Source organism: Oncorhynchus keta, chromosome 35 (assembly GCF_023373465.1).
Source record: "Oncorhynchus keta strain PuntledgeMale-10-30-2019 chromosome 35, Oket_V2, whole genome shotgun sequence".
Lineage (NCBI taxonomy): Eukaryota > Metazoa > Chordata > Actinopteri > Salmoniformes > Salmonidae > Oncorhynchus > Oncorhynchus keta.
In genome coordinates, this window is record NC_068455.1 from 46,561,705 (window position 1) to 46,574,068 (window position 12,364).

General features: G+C 40.3%; 1 protein-coding gene across 2 annotated transcripts in view; it reads right to left on the reverse strand.

Annotated features, from left to right (window-relative positions):
• LOC118368558 (CAP-Gly domain-containing linker protein 4-like) overlaps nt 1-12,364 on the reverse strand; it is an 83,443-nt gene that overhangs the window by 15,692 nt on the left and 55,387 nt on the right. For both annotated transcript variants that reach the window (XM_035752752.2, XM_052497085.1), the window contains exon 12: nt 3,395-3,518. In XM_035752752.2, coding sequence (XP_035608645.1) covers nt 3,395-3,518 — 124 coding nt within the window. The remainder of the gene's footprint in view (nt 1-3,394; nt 3,519-12,364) is intronic.

Sequence of the window (12,364 nt, forward strand, 5' to 3'; positions counted from 1 at the left end):
GACTTGTTAATTGTTTACTCCATGTGTAACTCTGTATTGTCTGTTCACACTGCTATGCTTTATCTTGGCCAGGTCGCAGTTGCAAATGAGAACTTGTTCTCAACTAGCCTACCTGGTTAAATAAAGGTGAAATAAAAAAAATAAAAAAATGCGAGATATGTAAACATTCCTAAAGTGGATTTATTTCTTAAAGTGGCCAATGATATCAAGTCTGTAGGTAGGCAGCCGCCTCTCTGTGCTCGTGGTGGCTGTTTAACAATCTGATGGCGTTGAGATTGAAAAACATCTTCTATCTCTCGGGTCCCAGCTTTGACGCACCTGTACGGACCTCGCCTTCTGGATGGAAGTGGGGTGAACAGGCAGTGGCTCGGGTGGTTGTCATTTTTTGCCTTCCTGTGAACTCGGGTGTTGTAGGTATACTGAAGGGCAGGTAGTTTTCCCCCGGTGATGCGATGTGCAGACTGCACCAGCTCTGCGGTTGTGAGCGGTGCAGTTGCCGTACCAGGCGGTGATACAGCCAGACAGGATGCTCTCGATTGTGCACCTGTAAAAGTTAGTGAGTGTTTTCGGTGACAAGCCACATTTTTTCAGCCTCCTGAGGTTGAAGAGGTGCTGATGCACCTTCATCACCACACTGTCTGTGTGCGTAGACCATTTCATTTTGTCAGTGATATGTACCCCGAGAAACTTAAAACGTTCCACCTTCTCCACTGCTGTCTTGTAGGTGTGGATAGGGGGGTGCTCCCTCAGCTGTTTCCTGAAGTCCCTTGATCATCACTTTAGTTTTGCTGATATTGAGTGAAAGGTTATTTTCCTGAGTGACAGGTTATTTTCCTGACGGAGGGCCTTCACCTCCTCCCTGTAGGCTGTCTCGTCGTTGTTGGTAATTAAGCCTACCACTGCTGTGTCATCTGATGATTGAGTTGGAGGCGTGCATGGCCACACAGTCATGAGTTTACAGGGAGTACAGGAGGGGGCTGAGAACGCACCCTTGTGGGGCCTCAGTGTTGAGGATCAGCGGAGTGGAGATGTTGTTTCCTACCTTCACCACCTGGGGGTGGCCCGTCAAAGAGTCCAGGATCCAGTTGCACAGGGAGGGGTGAAGACCCAGTGACTTGAGCTTAATGATGAGTTTGGAGGGTACTATGGTGTTGAATGCTGCAGTCAATGAACAGCATTCTTACATAGGTATTCCTCTTGTCCATATCGGATAGGGCAGTGTGCATTGTGATGGCGATTGCATCGTCTGTGGACCTATTGGGGCTGTAATCAAATTGAAGTGGGTCTAGGGTGACAGGTAGGGTGAAGGTGATATGGTGGCCATCTTGAAGCATGTGGGGACAGCAGTCTGGGATAAGGAGAGAATATGTCCGTAAACATACCAGCCAGGACACGGCTAGGGATGCCGTCTGGGCCGGCAGCCTTGTGAGGGTTAACACGTTTAAATGTTTTACTCACCCCGACCACGGAAAATGTGAGCCCACAGTCCGTGGTAGCGGTTCGTGTCTGTGGCACTGTATTGTCTTCAAAGCGGGCGAAGAAGGTGTTTAGCTTGTCTGGAAGCAAGACGTCGATGTCCGTGACAGGGCTGGTTTTCTTTTTGTAATCCGTGATTGTCCGTAGACCCTGCCACTTACGTCTTGTGTCTGAGCCGTTGAATTGCGACTCCACTTTGTCTCTATACTGACACTTTGCTTGTTTGATTGCCTATCAGAGGAAATAACTACAGTGTTTGTTTTCTGCCATATTCCCAGTCACCTTGCCATGATTCAATGTGGTGGTACGTGCTTTCAGTTTTGCGCTGATTTCGTTTGATTTTCCCATGATGTCAAGCAAAGAGGCACCGAGTTTGAAGGTAGGCATTGAAATACATCCACATGTACACATCTGACCCACTGGAATTGTGATACAGTGAATTATAAGTGAAATAATCTGTCTGTAAACAATTGTTGGAAAAATGTATCGTGTCATGCACAAAGTAGATGTGCTAATCGACTTGCCAAAACTATAGTTTGTTAAAAGGAATTTGTGGAGTGGTTGAAAAACGTGTTTTAATGACTATAACATAAGTGTATGTAAACTTACGACTTCAACTGTACATAGAATTGAAATCACTGGTCACTTTAATAATTGGAACACTTGGAACAATTGCAACACACACTAATGTTTACATATTTTGCACTACTCATCTCATACATATATACTGTATTCTATTCTACTGCATTTTAGTCTATGCCGCTCCGACATTGCACGTCCAAATATTTATATTCTTAATTCCATTCCTTTACTTAAATTTGTGTGTATTGTTGTGAAATTGTTAGATATTACTTGTTAGATACTACTGCACTATTGGAGCTCGAAACACAAGCATTTCGCTACACCCGCAATAACATCTGCTAAACGTGTACGTGACCAATACAATTTGATGTATATATTTCTAACAGACAGACCAGCCCAGGTAGCCCTTTGGCCTTCCCTGTTTCGTAATGAACACAGCCCAGTCGGCTGTGAATAGGCCTTAGCTTCCTGTCCCTGTTTGACACCCATGGTCTAGTAAATCACCAATCTGGACTGTTAGCAGTGTCCTCAAGAAAGCAAAAATGAAATATTTCAACAGCTCTGACAAATGGCATTGTTACTGCCATCCAAATATTGATAAGTGTAATGAATAGCGCTGTGATGGTCATGGAAGTTTGGATGATGGTTATTGGCCTGCCAAATTACTGATGTCACTGTGATAACCGCTCAAATTGAAAAAAAGAAAGAAAAACAGGTTCTCCTCTCCTCCACTCTCACGTGCATGTGCTGCCATAGAAATATAATGAATAGAATTTGGCATCCCCATTGAAGTCAATGATGTCATAATGGGTGGACTGGCGGCCATTGTGAGCGTACCCATAGGAGCAAAGCAGGAAGTAGAGCAGTAAGTGTACCCATTAATATGCACTGAAATTGTGTTAATTAATTCCTACGAAATAATTTGAAAGAACATTCTACATTACCATGGAAAAGATTGCAATACAATAACAGACAGCCATTTTGAGTGTACTCAGTTTACCAGTCAAATTTCCAGGGTTAGAGGTTCCAAGCCCGTTCTATTCATTCTATTTCTAGTTTCATCACGTAGTTTCATCATGTTGCCCTGAGTGAGCTGTTCATTCCACATATGGCGGTTATTTTATTTTCATCACAGTCTTCATCCATAACCATCAGTTACACGGTTATATGGTAATTGTGCCAGTGACATTCACCAGATGCAACTTTGGTTTGGTTAATTTTTTTTCTCTAAACCCATTTCTAAATGTGAGAAATAATTAAAGACAATCCTTCCAGATTTGTTTTGTTTGTTGTTTACAAATAGAAAATGGAGTAGCCAGGAGGGGTATGTACTTACCTCTGTACACGCGATGGAGGGGCAAAGACACCATGTTTGGGAGGACAGCTGAAGTAGTTCACCCCGCCGACCGAGCCATCGTTCTTCCCGCTGGGCTTGTCCAGCTCGATCCCCAGCCAGAACCCTGAGGGACAGATGGACAGATAGAAAAAGAGGCGGACAGCCAGTCAAAGTCAAACCATGATTAGAGCAGTTTCTCGAGGCCATCAAGCAGCTTCTCGAGGCCATCCATTTTATTATTTTGCTTGGCAAGTCAGTTAAGAACAAATTCTTATTTACAATGACGGCCTACCGGGGAACAGTGGGTTAACTGCCTTGTTCAGGGGCTGAACGACAGATTTTTACCTTGTCAGCTCGGAGATTCGATCCAGCAACCTTTCGGTTACTGGCCCAACACTAACCACTAGGCTACTGCTGCCCCTTCAATATTTGCATTCAATACTTGATTGCAAATATCACAATGCAAAACAAGGGTAAGTGCATTCATGTAGAAGAACCTCTTGCACGCTGTGTCTACAATAACCAATGTATCTACATTCTTAAACAACTGTCTTCTACAAGATTCAGCAGCTTGATGCATTCCAAAGGATGACGTTAAGGACCAATGGGGGGTTGGGGAGAGTAGCGCTTTTTTCCCTGGTTTACAATTGCTCTTCTAATCATATCTTCCCTATAAACAATGGCTTAACTTACTTCTGATTTTACCCTAATAAAAAGTTTAGAAACGTTTGGTATGGTGTGGCTATTATTAAACTTTAGCAGCCCTATGATATGAAGGCAGTTTGCCACTGAGTACCAACTGACTCCGACAGCTGAACTTGAGCTGAGGAAGACGGTTTCCGGCCTACCAGAGTAACTACTACAATGCCTTATACAAATAATTCAGATTGAAAATGAACGAATGACCTTCCTTTGTCTATATCTGTATTACAGACGCAGTAGCCATCGGTGTCGTAGCATGCCACCAGCATATCTCTATCCCTCTGGGGTTAGGCCTAAGCTTATCTTCTATTCATCTTCTATGAGAGAGTACCAGTTAAAAGTTAGGACACACCTACCCATTCCAGGGCTTTCCTTTATTTGTATTCTTTTTTACATTGTAGAATAATAGCGAAGACATCAGAACTATGAAATAACAAATGGAATCATGAAGTAACCAAAAAAAAGTGTCATGCAAATCAAAATACACTACCGTTCAAAAGTTTGGGGTCACTTAGAAATGTCCTTGTTTTTGAAAGAAAAGCAAAAAATGATTCCATTAAAATAACATAAAATTGTTCGGAAATACAGTGAAGACATTGTTAATGTTGTAAACGACTATTGTAGCTGGAAACGGTTTATTTTTAATGGAATATCTACATAGGCGTACAGCAACACCACTTCTGTGTTCCAATGGAATGTTGTGTTAGCTAATGCAAGTTTATAATTTTAAAAGGATAATTCATCATTAGAAAACTCTTTAGCAATTATGTTAGCACAGCTGAAAACTGTTGTTCTGATTAAAGAAGCAATAAAACTGTCCTTCTTTAGACTAGTTGAGTATCTGGCACATCAGCATTTGTGGGTTTGGTTACAGGCTCAAAATAGCCAGAAACAAATAACTTTCTTCTGAAACTCATCAGTCTATAATTCTTCTGAGAAATTAAGGCTATTCCATGTGAGAAATTGCAAAGAAAAGCATTCCAGGTGAAGCTGGTTGAAAGAATGCCAAGTGTGTGCAAAGCTGTCATCAAGGCAAAGGGTGGCTACTTTAAAGAATGTAAAATGTTGTTTAACACGTTTATGTTTACTACATGATTCCATGTGTTATTTCATAGTTTATGTCTTCACTATTATTCTACAATGTAGAAAAACCCTTGAATGAGTAGGTGTGTGCAAACTTTTCTACTGTTGACAGTTGTGTGCCTTTCCAAATCATGTCCAATCAATTGAATTTACCAGAGGTGGACTCCAATCAAGATGTACAAAGATATTAAGGATGATCAGTGGAAACAAGATGCACCTGAGCTCAATTTCAAGTCTCATAGCAAAGGGTCTGAATACTTATGTGAAAAATGTAATATTTTTAAATAGAAATTTGCAAAAAAAAATTTGCTTCATCATCATGGGGTATTGTGTGTAGATTGATATGGACTTTTTTTCAAATCCATTTTAGAATAAGGCTGTAACCTAACAAAATGTTGAAAAAGTCAAGGGGTCTGAATACTTTGAATGCCATCCAGAACCTATATAATAGCGGTGTCAAAGGAAAGTCCATAAAATTGTCAGAGACTCAAGTCACCCAAGTTATAGAGTGTTTTCTCTGCCACCGCACGGCAAGCAGTACCAGAGCGCCAAGTCTAGGACCAAAAGGCTCCTCAAGAGCTTCTACCCACAATCCATAAGACTGCCAAACAATTCATAAAAATCACCACCAGACAATTTATATTGCCCTCCCCCCTTTTGTACACTGCTGCTACTCGCTGTTGGGTTGTTATCTATGCATAGTCACTTTGCCCACACCTACATGTACAGATGACCTCAACTAGCCTGTACCCCCGCACACTGACTCGGCACCGGTGCTTCCTGTATATAGCCTCATTGTGTTACTTTTTATTATTACATTTTATTTTAGTCTACTTGGTAAATATTTTCTTCTTGAACTGCACTGTTGGGTAAGGGCTTGTAAGTAAGCATTTCACGGTAAAGTATACACTTGTTGTATTCGGCGCATGTGACAGTTGGATTTTGATTTGACTTAATAGACTCATGTAATTCCAGTTGATATTGCAAGGATTGTTTTGTTTGAGCAATGTGCTGTCTGTGCGTCGGTATATTGCATAAAAAAGTGGATGCTCGTGATTGTATTTTCCTTTCTTTTAAGACCAAATAGGCATTATGAAATAATACATGTTGTGCAGTGGATTTAATGGCAAAAAAATATTTGAAAAATATTGGTTGAGTTTGCCCCACCAAGATTAACATGTCAAAATTGCCATTGTTAACGACATTTGGAGATTGTCAAGCCAAGCCTCCGATACTGGGTAAGCCTACAAGGTTGGGAGGGATGTACAGTTGAGGTCGGAAGTTTACATACACCTTATCCAAAAACAGTTTTTCACAATTCCTGACATTTAATCAGAGTAGATATTCCCAGTCTTAGGTCAGTTAAGATCACAACTTTATTTAAAAAATGTGAAATGTCAGAATGATAGTAGAGAGAATTATTTATTTCAGCTTTTGTTTCTTTCATCACATTCCCAGTGGGTCAGAAGTTTACATACACTCCATTAGTATTTGGTAGCATTGCCTTTAAATTGTTTTACTTGGGTCAAACATTTCAGGTAGCCTTCCACAAGCTTCCCACAATAAGTTGGGTGAATTTTGGCCCATTCCCCCTGACAGAGCTGGTGTAACTGTGTCAGGTTGTAGGACTCCTTGCTCGCACGCACTTTTTCAGTTCTGCCCACAAATGTTCTACAGGATTGATGTCAGGGCTTTGTGATGGCCACTCCAACTCCTTGACTTTGTTGTCCTTAGCCTCTTTTCCACAACTTTGGAAGTATGCTTGGGGTCATTGTCCATTTGGAAGACCCATTTGCGACCAAGCTTTAACTTCCTGACTGATGTCTTGAGATGTTAATTTTCATTCCTCATGATGGCATCTGTTTTGTGAAGTGCACCAGTCCCTCCAGCAGCAAAGCACCCCCACAACATGATGCTGCCACCCCCGTGCTTCACGGTTGGGGTGGTGTTCTTCGGCTTGCAAGCCTCCCCTTTTTCCTCCACAACATAACGATGGCCATTATGGCCAAACCGTTCTATTTTTGTTTCATCAGACCAGAGAACAAAAAAGGACGATCTTCAAAAAGTACGATCTTTGTCCCCATGTGCAGTTATAAACCGTAGTCTGACAATTTTTATGGCGGTTTTGGAGCAGTGGCTTCTTCCTTGCTGAGCGGCTAGTACTAGTTTTACAGTGGATATAGATACGTTTGCACCGGTTTCCTCCAGCATCTTCACAAGGTGTAACCACTGTCTTTGGGTGAAAGAGAGGAGGACCAAAATGCAGCGTGATGATAATCCATATTTTATTGGGATACTTTAAACAACGAACAAAACAATAAACCGACAAAATCAACGAAGACGAAACAGTCCCGTAACGTGAACACTAACACATAGGAACACTGGTAACAGGAACAATCACCCACAAAATACCCAAATAATATGGCTGCCTAAATATGGTTCCCAATCAGAGACAATGATAGACAGCTGCCTCTAATTGAGAACCAATCTAGGCAACCATAGACTTACAAAAACACCTAGATAGGTATAACCCCCATAAACATACAAAACCCCTAGACAAGCCAAAAACACATACATCACCCATGTCACACCCTGACCTAACCAAAATAACAAATAAAACAAAGAATACTAAGGTCAGGGTGTGACACAAGGTCCTTTGCTGTTGTTTTGGGAATTATTTGCACTTTTCGCACCAAAGTACGCTCATGTCTAGGCGACAGAACGGGTCTCCTTCCTAAGCGGTATGACGGCTGTGTGGTCCCATGGTGTTTATACTTAAGTAATATTGTTTGTACAGATGAACGTGGTACCTTCAGGCGTTTGGAAATTGCTCCCAAGGATGATCCAGACTTGTGGAGGTCTACATTTTTTTTCCTGAGGTCTTGGCTGATTTCTTTAGATTTTCCCATGATGTCAAGCAAAAAGGCACTGCATTTGAAGGTAGGCCTGGAAATACATCCACGGGTACACCTCCAATTGACTGGAATTATGTCAATTAGCCTATCAGAAGCTTCTAAAGCCATGACATCATTTTCTGGGATTTTCCAAGCTGTTTAAAGGCACAGTCAACTAAGTGTATGTAAGCTTCTGACCCACTGGAATTGTGATACAGTGAATTATAAGTTAAATAATCTGTAAACAATTGTTGGAAAAATTACTTGTGTCATGCACAAAGTAGATGTCCTAACTGACTTGCCAAAACTATAGTTTGTTAACATGAAATTTGTGGAGTGGTTGAAAAACGAGTTTTAATGACTCTAACCTAAGTGTATGTAAACTTCTGACTTCAACTGTATATCTCCCTCACTAACGTTAAGCATCAGCTGTCAGAGCAGCTTACCGATCGCTACAACTGTACACAGCCCATCTATAAATAGCCCATCCACCCAACCAACCACATACCTCATTTCATTATTTTATTTTTTTCTGCTCTTCTGCACACCAGTATTCTACTTGCACATCCTCATCTGCACATCTATCACTCAAGTTAATTTCTAAATTGTAATTACTTCGCCACTATGGCCTTACCTATTGCCTTACCTCCTTACTTCATTTGCACACACTGTCTACAGATTTTTCTATTGTGTTATTGACTGTATGTTTGTTTATCCCATGTGTAACTCTGTTGTTTTTGTCTCACTGCTTTGCTTTATCTTGACCAGGTCGCAGTTGTAAATGAAAACTTGTTCTCAACTGGCATACCTGATTAAATAAAGGTGAAATATATATTATTTTAATGAATTGCCCTTTTAAAGCACCTTGAAAATAGCTGAATGAAGCGAAAACAAAACTGTGTGGCACCGAAGTTGTTCCGAATGACAGACAGACCTTCCCAAAGCAGTCACTTAATAGTACCCAACTAGTTCTTGCTTTCGTGTATCTAAAGGATTGATCCTGCAGAGTAGTGTTCCAATAACATTTCAAGTAAAGTGATACCAAACATTTTCTCCAGTGGAGAGTTTAACACTAGTACAGAAAACACAATCATAGCTATATGTACGTATATGATATACAGTGGGATCTGAAATTATAGACAAACTCAATAAAGATAAGCAATAATGAATGTATAAAATAAATACTTCAAATTCTGAGCTACAGTGCATTTAGAAAGTATTCAGACCCCTTGACTTTTTCAAATGGTTGTCATGTTAAAGTCTTACTCTAAAATGGATTAAATAGTTTTTTCCTCATCAATCTACACATAATACCCCATAATGACATAGCAAAAAACTTTTTTTCACATTTTGCAAATGTACATAAAAAAAAGCTACTGAAATATGCCATTTACATAAGTATTCAGACCCTTTACTCAGTACTTTGATGAAGCAACTTTGGCATCGATTACAGCTTTGAGTCTTTTGGGGTATGACGCTACAAGCTCGGCACACCTGTATTTGGTGAGTTTCTCCCAATAGCACAGCTATTTTCAGGTCTCTAAAAAATAGATTTTTGATCACGTTCAAGTCTGAGCTTTGGCTGGGCCACTCAAGGACATTCAGAGACTTGTCCCGAAGCCACTCCTGTGTTGTTTTGTCTGTGTGCTTAGGGTCATTGTCCTGTTGGAAGGTGATCCTTCGCCCCAGTCTGAGGTCCTGAGCGCTCTGGAACAGGTTTTCTTCAAGGATCTCGCTGTACTTTCCTCCATTCATCTTTCCCTCGATCCTGACTTGTCTCCCAGTCCCTGCCACTGAAAAACATCCAGGTTTCCTCTAGACATGAAACTGAACATTCAGGCCAAAGATTCAATCTTGGTTTCATCAGACCAGAGAATCTTGTTCTTCATGGTCTGAGAATCCTTTAGGTGTCTTTTGGCAAACTCCAAGCGGACTGTCATGCCCCTTTTACTGAGGAGTGGCTTCCGTCTGGCCACTCTACCATAAAGGCCTCATTTGTGGAGCGCTGTGGAGATGGTTGTCCTTCAGGAAGGTTCTCCCATCTCCACACAAGAACTGTATCAGAGTGACCATCCGGTTCTTGGTTACTTTCCTTGCCAAGGCCCTTCTCCCCCGATTGCTCAGTTTGGCTGGGGGGACAGCTCTAGGAAGTCTTGGTGGTTCCAAACTTCTTCCATTTAAGAATGATTGAGGCCAGTGTGTTCTTGGGGACCTTCAATGCTGGACACATTTTTTGGTACCCTTTCCCAGATCTGTGCCTTGACGCAATCCTGTCTCGGAGCTCTACGGCAATTCCTTCAACCTCATGGCCTGGTTTTTGCTCTGACATGCACTGTCAACTGTGGGATTTATATAGACAGGTGTGTGTAAAAGAAAAAATCCAACCAGGAAGTGGGAAATCTGAGATTTGTAGTTTTCATTGCCTATCGAATATACAGTGTCTATGGGGTCATATTGTACTTCCTAAGGCTTCCACTAGATGTCAACAGTCTTTAGAACTTTGTTTGAGGCTTCTATACTATGAAGGGGGAGAGAACGAGAGCTCTTTCAATCAGGTGTTTGCCATGAGCTAATCACGGGCTCTCCCCTGAGAGCGACCTGCGTTCCATTGCATTTCTAAAGACAAACAAATTCTCCGGTTGGAACATTATTGAAGATTTATGCTAAAAACATCCTAAAGATTGATTACATCATTTGACATGTTTCTACGAACTGTAACGGGACTTTTTGACTTGTCGCCTGGACCTAGTGCTCGTGCCACATGAATTTGGATTACTGGGCTAAACGTGCAAACAAAAAGGAGGTATTTGGACATAAATGATGGACTATTTCGAACAAAAACAAACATTTATTGTGGAATTGGGATTCCTGGGAGTGCATTCTGATGAATATCATCAAAGGTAAGTGAATATTTACAATGCTATTTGTGACTTCTGTTGACTCCACAACATGGCGTGTATCTGTATGGCTTATTTTTGTGTCTGAACGCCGTACTCAGATTATTGCATGATGTGCTTTTTCCATAAAGTTTTCTTAAATCTGACACAGCAGTTGTATTAAGGAGAAGTGGATCTAAAATTCCATTCATAACACTTCTGTTAGCAATGTTTATTATGAGTATTTCTGTAAATTGATGTGTCTCTCTGCAAAACCACCGGATGTTTTGGAACTACTGAACATAACGTGCCAATGTAAACTCAGATTTTTGGATATCAATATCTACTTTATCGAACAAAATATACATGTATTGTGTAACAAGAAGTCCTATAGTGTCATCTGATGAAGATCATCAAAGGTTAGTGATTAATTTTATCTCTATTTCTGCTTTTTGTGTCTCCTCTCTTTGGCTGGAAAAATGGCTGTGTTTTTCTGTGACTACGTGCTGACCAAACATAATCGTTTGGTGTGCTTTCATCGTAAAGTCTTTCTGAAATCGGACAATGTGGCTGGATTTACAACAAGTTCATCTTTATAATGGCGTAAAATACTTGTTTGTTTGAGGAATTTTAATTATGGGATTTCTGTTGTTTTGAATATGGCGCCCTGCAATTTCACTGGCTGTTGGCGAGGTGGGACGCTACCGTCCCACATATCCCAGAGAGGTTACATTTTTTTATACATTTGCTAACATTTCTAAAAAACAGTTTTCACTTTGTCATTATGGGGTATTGCGTTTAGATTGATGAGGAAAAATAATAAGGCTGAATAATATTTTAGATTAAGGCTGTAACATAAAAAGTCAAGGGGCCTGATTACTTTCCGAATGCACATTGTAGGGTCAAAAAAAGTCTGAAATTATATTTTATACTAATATAATTGCTCAGCGATATAGATTTTTTTAAACAAGTAATACTTATTATCCTCAAAAAGGTATGAGTTAAAATTGCTGACACCACTAACGATTCCCATATTCCTAGCACGTATTGATTGACTACATCAAGTTTGAGACAACTTTGTTGGATTTTGGTTGTGTTTCAGATTAACTTGTGCCCAATAGAAATGTATGGTAAATAAGGTACTGTTATTTTGGGGTCACTTTTATTATAAATACGAATATGTTTCTAAACACTCTTACATTAATGTGGATTTTACCATGACTACAGATAATCCTGAGTGAATCATAAACAATAGTGAGAAAGTTATAGGGTCAAAGATCAAACGCCCAAGACTAACCTCTATCCATTAGCAATAACAGGAAGTTTGTATAAAGTTTGTTATCTTATTCAAAATTATTCACAGCTGTTGCTTCCACCAAGTATTAACTCTAAGACATAAAGAAAAAAAAGTATTT